At 47.2% G+C, this 17,735-nt stretch overlaps 2 protein-coding genes across 6 annotated transcripts in view; both read right to left on the bottom strand.

The window, feature by feature from the left end:
* Nucleotides 1-17,735, bottom strand: part of AGBL4 (AGBL carboxypeptidase 4) — a 1,388,494-nt gene that overhangs the window by 209,765 nt on the left and 1,160,994 nt on the right. The window lies entirely within an intron of this gene.
* The window catches only part of BEND5 (BEN domain containing 5), a 47,025-nt gene continuing 34,850 nt past the window's right edge, over nt 5,561-17,735 (bottom strand). For all 5 annotated transcript variants that reach the window (XM_082430199.1, XM_082430203.1, XM_082430201.1 and 2 more), the window contains 2 exons: nt 14,121-14,334; nt 5,561-5,737 (listed from right to left, as the gene is read on the bottom strand). In XM_082430199.1, coding sequence (XP_082286325.1) covers nt 5,580-5,737; nt 14,121-14,334 — 372 coding nt within the window. In that variant the 3' untranslated portion in view covers nt 5,561-5,579. The remainder of the gene's footprint in view (nt 5,738-14,120; nt 14,335-17,735) is intronic.

Genomic DNA, 17,735 nt, shown 5'->3' with positions numbered 1-17,735 from the left:
TTAAGAACACACAGTTGAGGTGAGGGGGGTATAAATAGCTGCTAAAGTGAATAAGGGAAGGAAAAAGGGAACAAAAAACAACCACATTTACTGTAGCCCGCAACTGGGATAGTGAGGGCTGTAGGTCTGGTACCGCGGGAGGTCAGTGTGGTTACATTAACAACTGCATAACGGACAAGGTGACTGGGGCTAGAAGATTTAGGAACTTGCCCAATTTCCTCTAGTCTAATAAATAATGAAGTCAGGATTTGAATTTGGTGTGAGTTCCTCTGTCATCAAAATCTATGCTCGTTCTCTTACAACACAGTGAACTAAAGGGATAAGTATTGTGTTAGCCAAAAAAGGGAGCAGGACAGTATTTGGTGACCATAAGCTCAACGTGAGACAGTTCTATTGCTAAAGATGCTAATTCAAGTTTAGGGCACTCTAAAAGAGATATGCCATCCAGGAGCAAGAGATGACAACCTGCTCTAGTTAGTACTGGTCAGACCCTGCCTAGAGCAGTGTCCAGTCCTGAGCCCTACCTTCTAGTGGCGTATCCATAAAAGAGCAACCAGGATGGTCAGAGTTCTTAGGATTAGGGAACTAAGAGATATTGAATGCCTAGGTGCTTTACTCATATTATCTTGTACAGCTCTATATACAGCCCTGTGAGATAGGTATTCTATTCCCACTTTTAAAATGAGAAAACTAAAGTCAAGAGAGATTGAGAACTTCTTCAAGGTCACATACTAGTAAGTGGCAGTCAAGATTTGAACACAGGGCTCTCTAAATCCAGAGTCCTCACTCTTTCCTGCACTGCCTCTCCCATGTGAGAGATGGCAGAACAGAATTTGAGCTACTTATTGTCTGTGAAGAGATGATTACCACCTTCAACTCTGCAAAGGGCTATAAGCAGAAGCATTTTGCATGACTTAGAGTGACCTCAGAAGTCTCAGGGAAGTAGATTTTTAGCTCAGCAGAAGAACTTCTCAGTGATGACAATAATTGGAGGGACTCTTGGGTAGGAAGATGAATTCTCCATGCCTGGAAGAATTCCAGCATGGTCTGGAAAGGCATTTGCTTTCAGTGGAGAGGAGATCTGAGTGGAGGACCTCGAACTTCACTTTTGACCCTTAGGTTTCATGAGCCTATGAAGCTGTTTGGCAGAAACTGATTAATCTCTTCAACAGAAGTGATGAAAAGACCTGTTGGTATGTCTATTTGCAGATGTAAAAGTAAAAATATGCCCAAGGTAAACACATTGGTCCAGAGAAAACTATATACAGAAAATGAAATGAATTCTGCTGGAAATGCTCACAGGTTACGCTTTTATTTTGTGTAAACAAGAAACCAAACTCTGGAGAGATGTGCAGTCTCAGAAGTAATCAAAGAAAATGTAACGAGGTAATAATTTTCACCTGTTAGGTTGGCAAAATAATTAAAACACGGTCATGTCCATTATATGTACCAAGAATGATAAAAGTGGTACTCTTTTTGACCCAGGTAAAATGAACCTAAGAAACTGATAGAAAATATAAAGAGGAAAAAAAAAAAACTGTGCACACAAAAATCTTCATAGATGTTTAATTTATAAACGACCTAAAAATTCAAGGAAGGGCAATGGGCCGGCTGGGTGACAGGGTAGGGGCTGAGGTGAGCAAGGGGAGCTGGAAGGTCGGGAGTGGACCTAGTCAGAGCGCACAGGGAAAAGCTCATGAGCACTGCACGCTGTGGGATGAGTACAGGGTGTCTGGAGGGCCAAAGGCAGGTTTGAAGGCCAAGGTCACAGTGTAAGAGGTCAGAGCAGGTCAGAGACAGGATAGGCGCACACACAGGTGAGGACCGAGTGGGCGTGGGGAGAGGAGAGAAGAGAGGAAACCCACCTGTAACACTGGCGGCCATTTATCCACTCTCCCTGGGGCACTTTAATTACGTGCTGGACCCAAGTGTGCAGAGAGAGCTTCCGTGAGCTGGCAGCCCTGTGGGTCAGCCCCACAGCCGACCAGGTGGTTTACCCAACTGTAGCTTGATGTCCATTCACCGGGAGGAATGTTCGAATTGATGGCTATAAATTTCATGGAGCAACAGGGAAGTATGTTAAAAAGAAAGGGAAGGATGCAAACCTGATCATATGCTATGACCACAGGTATGTAAAATACACATTTACGCTCTTAAATGAAGGACTACAAGAGATACATCACAATGCTTGCAGCTGTGCAATTTGGAACATTTCCCTTATTTTTCCAAAAATTTCTATAAAGTGGTTTTCATTTCTTTATAATTACCAAAAAAGTCACAATTTAGAAATGCATCTAAGAAACCCATGGGCACATAACAGTCACTAACAACACACTTTCCTCAGCTAGAAAATAAAAACAAGCCACATCTTTCTGTTTGGTCTGGCAACAGAGAACTTGTGGCCGGGGCTTCTGTAAACAGGGCCCACACCTCATCGTTTCAGGCTCTGCCAATTCAGGATTGACTGTCTTGTCCTCCACAACTCACTGGCCTGTCACAGGAAGTGAAAGAAAGAATCTAAGTGTAAAAGTGAGGGGAAAATCATTGGCACCTACACTGAAAGTCATCTTCTGCATCATGTCCAACTAAACAGCATTCGGTGAGCATGAAAGAGAAACTCTAAACAAGGTGTTAGGGCAGATCCTCAGCTACTTAAGAGGACATTTATTCTCAGTTTCAAATATTGTCATGCACTTTAGAAGGAGCATGTCTTTTTACTTAGGAAACACTCTTGTCCCTTTGTTAAAACAGGACTTCCAATGCTGTCTACTAGACTGGTGTTATTCAGAACTGGCACTTGTGTTAAAACACATGCTCCCAGCTTTATCCCAGCCCTACCGAATCCAGCTCCCTAAACCAAAGCCCAGGAATCTGTATTTTAAGTACCTCAGCAAATTCGCAAGACTGGGCAAGTTTGGGAAACTCCCTACTACACAAAATGAACTTGAGTTTTGTGTATGTATTTGAATGTAATAAAACTGCGGATCCTCATAAATGGTACTATTATTCCCCATCCCTTCAAATGGCTTGAAATAATGAGACCGATTTCCATTGATTGATTACTTAAATTGGGACTCTCCTAAATATGCCGAGATTACATGGCTAGATTCTCAGCCCAGACCGTAATATTCCACTCAGCTTTCGAGGGAAGAGGTAAAAGGACAGAATTTCCACAGACCTGGATTCTGACCCAGCTCCACTGCTGACAACTCTGGGACCTTGGCCAAGAAGTTACTTAACTTTTTCTGAGCCCATTTCCTCATTTGTATGGGTGTAAGAATGGTGGCCCTGCCCTCACATAACAGTCACAGGGCACCAGGTACACAACAGGTGCTCAAAAAGTCTCAGTCTAACTAGGGTGTAAAAACACCTGCCCCCTCCCCTGCCCCGATTCCCCATCAGAAACAGCTCTTACGTCCTTCCTTGTCACATCTACTTTTGATTTCATTCTGCCTTGCAAGCTAAGGACAGCTAACAAACATCTGCATGGCTCTTTGAGACTTACGGAGCTCTCTTCCCAGATATTACCTGGATTACTCTCCACAGTAACCCTGACTTAGGGATCATTATCTCCACTTTAGAAGAAACGAGCTCCAGAACGGTCAAGTGACCTTCCCAGAAGCGGTGAAGTCACAATCAGATCCCACAATCTTTCACAATCTGTTCTGTCCCTGATGTATGTGTCATACATTACGCAAAGCACATTCACATGTCATAGCCTTTTTAAACAGGTATTTCGATGACTATTTTCCCTTCCAACCTAAAAGCACCTATAAAGCAGGTATCATATCTTATTAGTCTTTGTAGGGAAAAGGAGCCTCTGGGTGTTTGTTATCTTCGCCATGCTTAGGACAGAAATGGGATGAGTTCAAATCATGTATACTTTTTCCCAGCCTCTCATGCATTCACACTACTCATGCCCAAGCTGCTCCCCTGCCATTAACACATCTTAATAACTAGAGTTTACTGAACACTACTAAGTGTCACAAACTTTACTTACCTAATGAATTAACTTTTGTTAAACACTTAGAAAAGTCCTGGCACATATTAAGTATCTGTTATTGTTGTACACTTAGAAAAGTCCTGGCACATATTAAGTATCTGTTATTGTTGTTATTATTATTTAATTATCCACATAGCCTGTGAGGTATGCATTATTTTCCTCATTGTACTGGTAAGGACTCTGAGAAGTTAAGTGACTGGTCCAAGATCACACCGCTAGTCTCTGGAGAACTGGGAAAATACCATAAAAGGAAGTTCATACCTATACATCCTATCAGCAAGCATATTTCAGATTACAAAGAATTATTTTATGTACTAAAATGAAATTCCTCAAAGAGGTAACCACCTCCACTACTCACCCTAGTGACCCTGAGCTTTCGCTAATAGACCACCAGTAATCTAATGGTTTAGTGGATAACCATTAGAGAAACCAGAGGCCAAAGTTTTCCAACCAATGCCTAAAAGCCAATAACCAGAAATGAAGAAAATAATGACTACCAACATTTATCGAGCACTTATATATAGTGCTCTATAACTTACAGCAACTCTGCAACGTTGCAACTCTGCAAAGTAGATATTATCTCCTTTTTACAGAACAGAAAATTGAAACTCAAGAGGTTACGCTAAGCCCAAAGCAAGCAGTGGAGCCAGGTTTGGAACCCAAACTCCTCAGCCCCAAACCCTTGCCATTTCCAACATACTATGCTGACTTCATAGGCATTACAGAAAGGAAAGTGTTAATCAATAGGAAGATCAAATGTGGTTTGCTTGACTGGGCACCAGGCACTTTAGAGACGCAGCTACTGAACGAGATAAAAATTATGCAACTTGAAAGATCATTTGAGATACAAGATAGGATGAACGAACCGACACCAGGTGACGTTGCCCCTGACTTTCTGAAGGTAACCCTGAACCACATCTAACATTACCACCCCCGACACTCCTTTACAAAGATTGACTCAAATTATCAGGAAAGCTGAATCTCAGATCACCTTGAGTGACAGGTCCTAGATCTGTCCTTTGAGGTAAGAGAAAGTAATCTGCTTCGAGACAGCCCTTCAGATCTGTAGACAGTAACCACATCCCTTATGAATTTTCTCTCCTTCAGCCTGAATGTTCCGCCCCTCAAAGGACACTCGTCACCTCCACTGTACACTTAATATCCATCCTTAAATAAATGAGGCTAATGATTGTCTACAGCAAAGAATTAATGGAGCGTTATTCTAGAACAAAACAGAGGAACAAAGATAGAAGTCCTTGAATGGTAAAAATATCAGCTCAAATTCTTGGCCAAGTGATAGGCAACTCAGAGACACTTTATCCCCCTCCGAAAAGACAGCGCTTTCACCATCCCCAGAACAACACTGGCGCCAGGTTGCTGCCTGAGTCTCAGCAAATCCATCTGCCTTCTTTGGAGTGGGAAGTCCAAGTTCAGAACAAGGCGCTGACCTCAGAAACCTCCTGACTCCCCGCCCACACACCACCATGCATGGTGGGGTCTGATCTGGACACCACCATCGCCCACAAATCACACGCCACACAAGGAAAACGAGAAGGCTTTATGAAAAATCCAAAGTTTATTGCAAATTATATTTTGCTTCCCTTCGTTCTTCATTTTTACAGGATTTATTGATATCCATGATTTTTTCACAGATGTACTTGTTGACTTTGGAGAGTCTCTGTGCAATTTCAGTTTCATCCACAGTTTCTTGTGCTATTCTGTCGTACAAACACTCTAGACAGGGAAAAGAAACAAGAAGGCCAAGGATTAATGGTACATTCGAGTGCATATCTTTAAGGGGAAGAAAGGAAAATGTGCCTCCTGACATACTTCCAAAGTACCAATTCACATATCTGGCATGGCTGTATTTTAAAATTTTCAACACAAAGTAGATATACACCGTAAATTTATACTTTAAAAATAATGATACAACATCCATGTGTCCACTCCCCTGCTTAACAGGACACCATTACTGGTCCCTCTGAAGCCCCTAAATGCCCTTCCCCAATACCATCCTCTCCTTGTTCTCACTAGAGGTAACCACTCTCCTCAATTTTTGATTTTCTTTTCATGTTAACACATATGCATACATCCTTAAATAACATATTGTCCTCTTTTCCCATTTTTAACTTTTTACAAGTGTATCCATACTCTGTATATCCACCTGATTTTTTTTTTTTCATTCAACATCCCAGTTTTGAGAGTCACCCATGCTGAAGTGTACGTGTAGCTGTAGGTCATTCACTTTCACTGACGAGTAGTGTTCTACTGTGTGACTGGTCCACAATCGGCTGACCCACTTTATTGTCCATGGATACTTGGATGGTTTCCCATGTTCTGCAGTTACAGGCACCCTGAGCCGTGTCTCTTGGGGCAAACATGCAGGAAATGCTCAGTGCGGGCTGCCCAGTGTTAGGGTGTGTGCATACTACACTTTACTAGGTGATACCTGGGAAACTGTTTTCCACAATGGTTGTGCCGCCTGGCACCCCTAACAGCAGTGTGTGCAAGGACTGCCTGCCCCATATCTCCAACAGCACTCCATGTCAGATTATTAAGGTTCTGACAACCTGGCGGGTGTGAAGTGGTACCTCACTGAGGTGATTACTAATAAGGCTGAGGATGGCCACTTTTACTGACTCTGCCATTTGCTGTGAGGAAGCAGGGAGTGAGCCTCAGACAGGACGTGACTGAAGCTGGGCTTTGGCCTACTTCCTAGCATGGGGACCTGAGGCGAATCATTGCCCTAGATTCCTCACCTCACAAACAAGGATAACAAACTACACATGATCTTTTTTCAGGCTGCCATGAGGGATGTGAAACAAACATTTTGCAAGCCTTCCTCAAACTGTAAGGAGCACTGCACCTGTATGAGGTTACTACAGTTATGTTATGTATATGCCACTGTTCGTTCCCAGGGCCTAGCACAGCGCCTGGCACAGGGGCAAGATAAAGTAAGTGTATGTTGAATGAATAAATAAATGAATGAATGCTTTGCTTGGGAAACCTGAGGGGACATAATAATTGTGGACATAAGGGGACTAGGGGTGTGGGTGGGGAATGCACCACTGGGGTATGTAATCGTGGGCAAGATTTTTAACTTGGTTGAACCTGAGCCTCCTGACCTATAAAACAGGAGTGACAGCCCGGTCTTGACGAACTGCCATGCAGGATAAACAAAGTCTTGTGTACCAGGCCAGTGCACAGCAGGCAATCCTGTTAGTGATGCAGAACATCGGCACTAGGAGGGACCATGGAGACTAACTTGTGCTGACCCCTCCACTCACACGGGACATGGCTGAGGCCTGCAGAGGGGAGGTGAGCACAGGCACGATACCCTGCGGCCTCCGCTCTGAGCCCTTCCTGGGCACGTGGCCAGCCTGCCTACTGCTGCCGTCCAGGCTGCAGGGGCATGTGCTATAGGCCTTCTTTCTTTGGGGCACCATCTCCTCCCTGCGGATCAGGGTTTGCACAGAGAAGCCTTTGAAAGCTTTTAGTTGACCTTCACTACTTCCTGGCTGCTTCCAACCTGACTAATCTGCACTTTGTCTTGTGTTGGCCTTTCCACAGGGAATGAGATGAGAAGGTTCTACCTCTGCTGACGCCACCTGCATTTCCCGACCCACTCCAGGCTATCCCACAAATCAGTCTTTGCTCATCTCCTGCCAGATTACCGATTACCCTGGTCTCATCCTTCACCTGCCTAAACCCCACCCATTCTTCCAGATTCAACCTGCTTGGAACCTACCAGGTTGAGTCGGGAGACCCCATTCTGCCTATACCCTCAGTGCTTCCATACTCACCTGGGTTTTTCTCTATCAAAGCCCTGATCACAATCTCATAGAACTGTGACCACACTGTCTCACCTACAGACCCGAACACGGGGTTCCCTCCCCAGCCCAGGGCCGGGGGGAAGCCGACACTCGCAGTGACGTTGCTGGAAGCTCAACCAAATGAGGAAGACACCCCGTGCAGAGGACTGTTTCCAAGTTCAGGGGTTTGAATGTGGCTCTAACCCTAGTTGCTGTGCCACCTCGAGTGGGAACCTCTCTGGGTCTCAGTCTTACTCTCTGAAAGCAGGATGTCAAATCCAATCATCTAAGAAGATTCTTCCAGCTCTAGGTCTCTAGTTCTCTGGAAGGTAATAGAGTGGGTAAAGAGGCAAAGGAGAGAGAAGGGGCAGGGGAGTGAGTGTGACGGTCCTGAGAGGCCCCGGCATGAGCTGGAGAGAAGGCAGGAAGAGCAAGGTACAGATGGAGGAAGGTTTTCAGAGGCGCCCACAGAATCCCAATCATTCTCGTTTCCTGAGGGTAAGAGCACTGAACGGTCCCTGAGGTTGATTAAAAGGCTTTCGTTAGACTCCAGATATTAATCACCTGCAGCTGCCAGGAATGTCTCCCTCTGCAAGGGAGCATTTGAGATTACTGCTTAATTAACAAGGTTTATAACAGCGCTAATGGTCCTATTAAAAAAGTTATAAAAATTAACCAGAACTCAACGCTGTGGCTCATTTGAAAACTCAGACACTCTGCAAAAGGTCATTTGACCTTAATAAGGTTTAACTGTCATTCTGGAGCTTGTCATTAAAGCGAGACTCTCCTCCAGCCCTCCTGCTGTCATCCTTCTAAAGCAGTGTCAGCGTTCACCACGTCCCTCTGCTACACAGTAAGGAGTGCCTTTAAAACCAAAGAGAGAAGATCCTCACCAACCCTGCGAGCACCAAGGCTTTTGTCATTTTGATATGGCAAATGCAAGTAAATGTGGTAAAATCATACAAAATAAATACAATCTCAATCCAGCAGACAGCTTGCATGGGAAGAACCAGTCAAACGCAATCTGGAAGAGCTCAAATAATTAGCCTAAAAATGGGGAGTGTATGGTGGGATGGGAGACAGGCTTCAAACCTGCCTAGCTGTAGTAAAGAAAAAACAAATCAACACTGTATTTTGGTAAGACAAGAAAGCCCTGGAGACAATGGAAAGCCTGAAAGCCCAGTTCAGCTCAGCTCTGATCTAACGCGTTGTATGACCTTGGGCAAGTCGATTTCCTTCTCACTCACCGGCATGGCAAGTAGTCATGGGCTCTAAAGGGTTGCTTGATCCGGCACCTGGGAGGCAAAGATACAGCAAGAAGAGAACAGAGGTAGGCACGGAGTGCTCTGGGACATACAACAGAAGGATCCCCCCACCCTGAGAGGTCAGGGAAGGCTTCCTGAAGGACCGTTCTCCTAAGCACACCTGGGTGGTGAGTAGCAGCTAGCCTGGCAGAGCAGCACGCGTGTCGGGTGGGCAGTCTGATCTATGTTCCAGGTGCCAGGAATAGCATTTACAAACTCCCTAACGTGAGAGGGGACAAGGCTTGTTGGAATACAGCAGTCCATTATGCTAAGAACTTAGTGAACAAGGGGAATATTGCTGAAAAATAAGCTGGAGCTAGAGCCAGGGGCCAGATTATGAAGGCGCTTTTACGACACGTTAAGAAGCTTACCCTTTAATAATGGGCACCAGGGACTGGCTGTGACGGGGTGGTGGTAACAGGATCATACTGGGTTTCTGAAAGATCACTCTGGTTACAGATGGAGAGAGGAGTCTGGCAGTGCTGGAGTAAGGCAGGGGAGAAGTGAGGTGGCCTGGATTACGTGAGGTGCGATGGGTATGGAGAGAAGTGGACGGTTTAAAACGTATTTGGGGGCAGAACAGATGGAGGGCGGGCACGTGGAAGAGTCAGGAATGAGGCCTCTCTGGGTCCCTGGCAGGTGCTGTCATTTATCAAGACAGGGAACACAGAGGGGCAGAAGGCTTTGGGGAGAAGGAAAAGGAGAGAGCAGTGAGTGGTGCAGATGTGCCAGTGTCACGTGGACATCCGGGAGGAGAGGACCAGTGGGCACCTGGATGTATGGATCAGGAACGTGGAAGTGTGAACTGAGGTCAAATACACATTTGGGAATCAGTCACTGATTCAACAAATATTTATTGAACACTGACTATATGCTGGCCCTGAGCAAGATGCTCATAAAGCTGATGTTCTAATGGAGGTGGGGAAAAAGACAATCATCAAGCAAAGAAACAAGTAAATAAGAAATGCTCTGCAGAGACTTTCGGGAGGGTGATGTGATAGAGCACAATGGAAAGGCTACTTCGTCAGCCCGGGCCGTCGGGGAAGGCCTCTCCGAATGACAAGGAGGCAGGATGTGCAGACCAGAGGAAGGGCACTGCTGGCAGTGGGAACAGGAAGGGGCTGGGAGAAGGCCTCAGTGGTCAGAGCACAGTGGAAACGGGAAGTGTGGTGTGACATGAGGCCGGGGGAGTCACCAGAGGCCAGATCACCAGGCAGCAGCCAAGATGAGGAGTGTGGATTTCAACCCAGGGCCGTGAGCATGCCGAGGGCAATGGCGACAATGGGGAGTGAGGGCAGCGGAGGGCAGCTTTGCAGAGTGAGAGAGAAGAGGGCTGGAGACAGAGGCGAGGGCAGCGGGAGGGGAGCCCGCAGGGGGGATGAGAAGCCACAGGCAGGAGGAGACCTGAGCGTACAGGAGGGTTTCTCAGTAAAGGAGGAGGGATCAGGTCAAACGGCTGGGGAGGAGGTGGAGCCATGCCCTGGATGAGCAAAAGGAGGAGCCACGGGGAAGCCTGGCAAGGACAGAGTAAGTAGAGGGCTGGGAGCCGATGCCAGATGGCAGGGGCATTACCGGTGCACATGGGCACTGAATGCAGACAACTCTTTCAGGAAACCTGGATGTGAAAAGGAACAGAGAGACATGGCAGCAGCTGGGTGATGGAAGTGACGTCTAGGGAGTGTTTTGTTTGCTTCTGTAAGAAATGAGTGATCAAAGTATATTTAAATGATGCTGGGAAGGACCCAGTTGAGTGGGAGGAACAAGGTGCTTAGGAAGGCAGGTGGGCTGCGATCCAGTTGGAGGGAACGGCCAGTCCCAAATAAGAGAAGGAAACAAGAGGCAGAAGAACTGGGGGATCCAGTGAAGTTTGTAGATAGGGTCGTTCGAAGCTGTGGGATTTCTTTTTCTTTTCTCTGTGAAGGAAGAGACATGGTCATCGTTTGAAAAAGAGAGAGGTGTGGCCTATCATGTTCAGGAAGAGTAGAGAAGGTTTAAAAAGGGCTTAGAAAATGGAGGAGTGGATCAGTGAGGGAAACTTGGAGGGCCTGCCCTATGGGCCTGAAGACAGTGAGCCTGTAAGAGCCCCAAGCCACACAGCTGAGCTATATTCTTCCAGATTGTTCCTTAGTATTGGGGACGAGATTAGCTGCAAATGACATCATCTGAATGGGGTCCAAAGAACACACAAATGTCTACAGGTCCACTGGGCAGCCAGGACAAGGACTGAATCCTGCCTTTACACATGGACACACCAAGCATCTACCCGGTACGGGCACTGCGCTGGGCCTGGGGAAACAAAAATAAACAGAATAGAACCAGGGTGAGCTCAAAGTTAAAGCAAAGCAGAGTTGGGGCTCAACCCCAGGCTTTCGATACCTGGTTCCAATTTCTACTCTCCATCACCCTGCACTGGGAGCAGACAGGAGGGGACCTGCAAGCTGCAAAGCACTGAACAATCGTGAGCTTCAATGATGTGACCATCATGAGGTCATGTCGGCTCCGTGGGGGCAGCTCACTTGTCAACAAAGAATGGAAACTTCTTTTCACACCTCAAACGTAACTATTCCAAGCTATAATCCAAGCAGCCCTCTTAACTGTCTTAAGAGGTGAGCGTTCAGCTGAAGACACTGCGACACGGAAGGAAAGTAGTTCACAAGAAACAGTGTGAAGTCAGTCAGGGGATCAGCTTGCAGGTCTCAGTGTGGCATCTGTTCAGCCCTCGGTGACTGAGCTCCCACTGTGTGCCAGGACCTGTGCGAGAGGCAAGGAGGACGTGGAGGTGAGCCCGACACAGTCAGACCAGTGCCTGAGGCAGACGCACAGTAGATGATTTTATACCACGGTGTGACAACGGTAGGGCAGCCGGTCACTGGAAGGCACCTGGGACCTGCTGAGTCACAGTCCAACAAGTGTAACAGAATGAGAGGTCAGCCACGTCTCAGGTAGGCAGGGCTGTGTCCCCAGGAAGGACGCCTTCTCAGGGCGACCTCCCAAATTAGGCTCCACCTTTTCAGACAGTGGGCAGACTAAAGGTTACCTCCGCTTGTCTAAAAATAAGTGTCTGCCTAAATCAGGTAATCGTGAATCGGCCAGCAACGGGGGCAGCTGTGCTACGGAACAAGCCCCAGACCAGAGTCAGCGGGGGTGGGTTTAAATCCAGGCTCTGAAACCCTGTAGCTGTGACTTCTGGCTGGTCACCTAATCTCTCTGTGTCCTTACACCTCGACCTCCAAAATACACCCTAAACCTGGCCATTTTTCTCCGTTTCCACTGCTCTAACTTCAGTCCATGGCACCATCATCCCTCCCCGAGACCACTGCATCAGTCTCCTAACTGACCTCCCATTTGGTCACTCCCACTGAAGACCTCCCTTACCTTTCTCCTGCAAGTAGGGTAAATCCAAGCCGCTTACTGTGGCCTTCATGGCCCTAAAAGACCGCCTCTCGCCCACCGGCCTGATCTCAGTGTTCCTCACTCATGACTCTGCAGTGCCCCGGGGCTGCTTCACCCCTTGAGCGTGCAGGCCTTTGAACCCGCTCTTTTCTGCCTGCTTCACCACCCCGCAGACCTGCACAGGGCTGACCTCTACATCCAGTTCCCAGCTTGAATGCACCGCTTCAGGCAGGTCTTCTCCACCCACCCCAGCCAACACAGCTACTGTATCACTCGATGAGGCTTCACGGCCTTTCATCAGTACCTGAAATGATCTGATTTGTTCCTGGACATACTTGCTGTCTGCCCCAGAACCTGGCACATGGCCTGTTCAAAATGTACATGCTGACTGAGTCTTACTTTCTTCATCAAAACATGGCAGTTGGACACTTAGAGACTAGTGGTTAGGAGCACAGCTTCTGGAGCCAGCCCTCCTGGCTCGGACTCCCGGCTCTACCCCTAAAGCTGTGCGATCTGGGGAAGTTACTTAACATCTCTGTGTCCAGTTTCTGCAACTAAAACAGGGATAATATTGGCAGCCAACAGAAGGAGTGTTATGTGTTATGAAGATTAAATGAGTTAATATATGTAAAAGAATTTTTAACACAGAATCATAAAAAAAACAGAACCTGAAACGTAGTAAGCGCTCAGAATGATTAGCAATTACTATATTCTCTCTGCTCCCATGTACTTTCCTGCCTGTGTCTATAATCTGTATTATCTGTACCGCAACTAGCTGTTCTTGTGTTCGCCTTCCCCGTGTGACTGTAAGCACCCTGCAGATGGAGACTGTGTCGTATCCCCCTTTGTGTCCTCCATACCCAGTAGAGAGCCTGGCAAAGAGTAAGAGCTCTGTGAATGGATGGAGAGTGGGTAGGAGAGATAGAGGAAAGAAAGAAGGAAGAGGGAAGAGAGGGGAGGAAGGAAGAAAGGAAGGCAGGAGGGAAGGAAAATCAGAGTCCGGGCCAGTGCCCTATCTTCACAAACGACTCCCTGTCTCTCTGCCTTCCCTCCAACCCCTCCCAAACCCCAGAAAAGCTGAATCCAGTGACCCTCAGCTGGTCTTCACCTCACTAAGTGCTCCAGGCATGATGCTAGGACCCCCCAGAACTGGTCCCCTAGCCTCCACCTTCAGGCTTTCTACACAGCAGCGCTCCTTTCCCAACCCGACGCCTTTGTTCCAGATGCTTCTGCCTCCCGAGTACCTCTCTTTACACATCTGCGTCTCCATGTCTGATGGATCCTTCAAGGCCCAATCCAGTGACCCCCCTTCCCAGGAGCCCTTCCCTGATTTTCTGGCTAGGGGTTTCCTCCCCTCCTGAGAACCCCCCTCTGTCCCTCTCGCATGCTAGCTCCTTGAACTGTGCTTGTGTCCACAGCTCATTTGCCCTGTTAAATGTGAGCTCTTCTGGGACCAGGTCCATATCTGCTCCTGTGTCCCCGTGCCCAGCCCGGGGCCTAGCATGGAGAAGCTTCAGCGGGTGTCTGTTGAACTGAAATGTGCCCGATACATTCCTGACAGAGTAAAGGGCGGTGTCTCAGCCACTGCGTTTCCAGGGCGGGACCCACCTCTGACGATGCTTAGTTTGTGAGGCGAGAGGGGTGGCTTAGGGACCGCATCTTTCTTTTTTTTTGTGGCAACTCCTGTGACGCTTCTGTTCTTCAGAACATCTGTTCCCCAAATCATGACTGCCAAGTTCTTTGTGTACTTGGAATCTCCTTGGGTTACTTGTAGCTGGTGCCATTTCTCCTCATCAACCCAAATCCCGCTTCCCAGATGGACCTGAAAGGGATAAGAACACAAGCAAGCACCTGTTTAGTCGGACAGGATGGTAGCTGGAAATTTTTCTTGTCCTTTAAAAGACACTGCTGCACAACTGCAAGGGATTTGTTCCATAAATACTAATTAACTTTCTTTAAGGGAAATAATCATTTACTGAATACCTGTAACGTGTCAGGCCTTATTCTACTGCTTTATATCCACTATCTCAAAATCTTCACAGCAACCCTGGAAGGAAGGCGTTGGGACACTATTTTCATTTCAGGTGGAAAAACCAGGTTGAGAAAGGTACAGCTGCTTGCTGAAAGTCACTCAACTCTGAACTTGCAGAGTGGATTTATTTCATCTGGGCGGGGCCTCGTTGTCAGGATGGTTTAAAGCTTCCTAGGTAATTCCTAGGTGTGACAACCACAGCAGGTGGAGTGAGGAGGGAAACCGTCCAGGCTCTGCCGCTAACGGAGTGTGTCTGTGCAAGCCCTTTCTGTCTCTGGCTTCAGTTTCCCATGAACTGAACTGGGAGAGTTGGATTGCAGCTGAATTCCTTCTGGCTGAGAACACCTATGATTTTAACAAATTAAGCACCACCACTGTGTCTCTGGTCTGATTCTGACGGCACACAGAACAAAACACAATCTTATGCTCTCTGTAAGGGAAGCACTCAGAAAGTTTCAGTGCAGAGTCATTAAATGCAGAAGTCCCAGAATGATCTAGCAATGAGGTTTGAGAAGTTTTTTTTTTTTTTTTCCTTTCTGGCTCTTTTAACAACTTGAAGACCATTTGCTAACATTAATCATTAAAAAAATTAAATTTTGACTTTGACATGGCTATTTATGCTGTGTTTCTGCTGAGTCTACGGAGGGTGGAAATGGCCTCTGTGGGGACGGAGGAGAGGAAGCCACTGATGAGTTAAGCTTTCTGAGGGGAATGGAAAGTCCCTGCCAAGGTCCCTGTCTTCAGAAAGACTGTAGGTCATCGACCTCGCACGGTCAGGAGGCGTCTCAGGAGAGTCTGGTGTGAGAGACGGCACGCACACCCAGACTGATGGCAGACCAGCAGGACCCACAGTTCAGAGATGTTTGGAGATCTTTCTACTGAAGGTTGGCTTGGAAAGCAAGGTGGGCACGCATAGATGGGCAGACAGGTCAGCCAGTGACACTAACACAGCCCACCCACGAATGTCAGCAAGTAACCAATCTACCTGCCATATCTAACTTCACTTCCTTTTGCTCAAAAGATCATTCAGACCTCTGCAGGCACGATATCAGATAACCAGATCCACCTGGCCTTCCTGTGTCACAAAATTTGGTGCTGCAAATCTGTTCATACGACTCAGGAAGATAAGTAACCCTGGAGTGAGATGTGCTGCCTGGGGCTGGCTGGGCAACACAGACCCAAGGTCAAGTCTGGCCTTTTCTCTGCAGTCTGAACTGCAGGTGGGCAGTCTGTGTGCCAGATCAGGCATACTGGGGACAAGTTCCCTGCTGCTCCCTGCTGGACCCCAAGTCACCTCTCTGGGTGACTCTCTGGGGCTACCCACGCAAGCTTCCTGAGATAGGGGAAAACAAGGGATGTGAGTTACGTTAAATGCAGAATCAGAAAGCCTTGGAGATGGAGGACAACTTCAGTTTTCCAAAGATCTCTGCTCTTTTCTATCCTGAGCCTTGCTTTCCTACAACCTTTTAATTTACTGTTCTTAAAAGAGAGATGGCACTTATCTTAGCCAATGTTCTACAAGAGACAGGGGACACTAATATTTTTTCAGTGCCTATAGTGAACTAGGTATGGTACTCTCAATTTAGTTAATCCTCATAATGACCTTAAGAGATGGAAATAGGTAGAAATAATTATTCCTACTTTACAGACAGGAACAGAGATTCAGAAGGACTCATTAGTTTTCCTAAGACATACTATCAGTACGTTCTGGAATCAAATCCTATGACCCTGCAGCCCATGCTCTCCCGGCCTTCCTGCTGCCACCAGTGTCACGGTGGTGCTCATGGGGGTGGAAACAAAGCAGATCAGTATTCAGATGGCTTTCCTCTTGAGTCTTCCTCTGTACCTGCCCGGCCACTGCCCTGGCCAGCGCCCACTGCAGTTCACACTGCAGTCAGGGAAACCTGGAGAAAAGCCACGGGCTGGCCTTCCTGCCTACAGCCCCTGCCCGCTCCAACCCACGCTGTAAACACTGCCAGATTAATTACCTAAAACATAGCTTTCCTTCTTTGACTAGATGACTTCCGCAGTCTTTCAACTCTGTGTTTTTATGTTAACCCTCTGGAATCTTGAATGGCTCCCTGTTTCCTGTTACCTCAAATCCAACCTCCTCAGGCGGCGTTAAAGGTCCTCTAGAATCCTGTTTCCATTCAACCTGCTAATTGTACTATGTCCATCACTCAATGATGCCCCCAAACTCACTCATTTCCTCCTACTTCCAGTGTGTGGTAGGTAACAGAAAGAGGATGGGCTCTGGAGTCTCCAGCCCCATGTGAATCCTGGCCCTTCCACCTACTAGCTGGGTGTCTTGGGCTAGTCACTTGACCTCTCTGAACCTTACTTTTGTCAGCTGTACCAGAGGCAGATCACCACCTAATTCATAGAGCTGTTTTGAGGATTCAGTGAGATAACATGAGTCAAACGTCAGGAGGACAGCACACAACCAGAAACTGTTACTTCCTTTGCCTTCTTTCCCCCATCCACATCTCTGCTCATGCCTCTCCCCCCACCCAGGGATGAATGCCTTCCCTTACGTCTTCTTAAGCCTGCTAATCTTTCAAGCCCCAGTCCCCAGTGCAGGAAAACCTCCTTCACTACTCCAGGGCTAAGTTCTACCCCTTCTGAATTTCTAGCCTACTGAGAGGCTCCACTACCTGATTCAGCCCCACGTCCCCGTGGGGAGAGGTCGAGGCTTTGCCTCTTTTGCCTCCTACAAAGTGACCAGGACTAGTCTGAACACAAAGCAGGAAGAAACTGATGCGCATATTTAATATGTCTCAGTGTCACTGGCTTTCAGTTCTGATGAGCTGCTGTTCCTTGGAGAAGAAAATATTTTCTGACATGCATTCGGATACAAGGCCAATTTTACAGCACAGAGAGAAGTGGCCCTGGGTAAGACCAATCACAGGTATATGTTGGGGGCATTTGGGACAAGGGCTCCTGAGGTCAACAAAGCTCAGGGTCATCTGGAGCAATGCCCCATTTTCAGGGATGCAGAACAGACTGGAAAGAGCACTGACCTGGAAGCCAGGTGATGCCGCTTCTAGCTCCTGCCTGCCTGCCTCTGATCTGTTGTAGAACTAGAGACGAGCCCCTTCTCTGGATGTATTTCCCCATCTAGCCCATGTATAAATTAGACTATTTAAACTTTAATGGTCTTTGCAGCTTTATGATTCAACGAGTTTTTGAAA

The sequence above is a fragment of the Balaenoptera physalus genome, assembly GCF_965194825.1.
Source record: "Balaenoptera physalus genome assembly, chromosome: 1".
Classification (NCBI taxonomy): Eukaryota; Metazoa; Chordata; class Mammalia; order Artiodactyla; family Balaenopteridae; genus Balaenoptera; species Balaenoptera physalus.
This window is presented reverse-complemented; position numbering and strand designations above follow the sequence as displayed.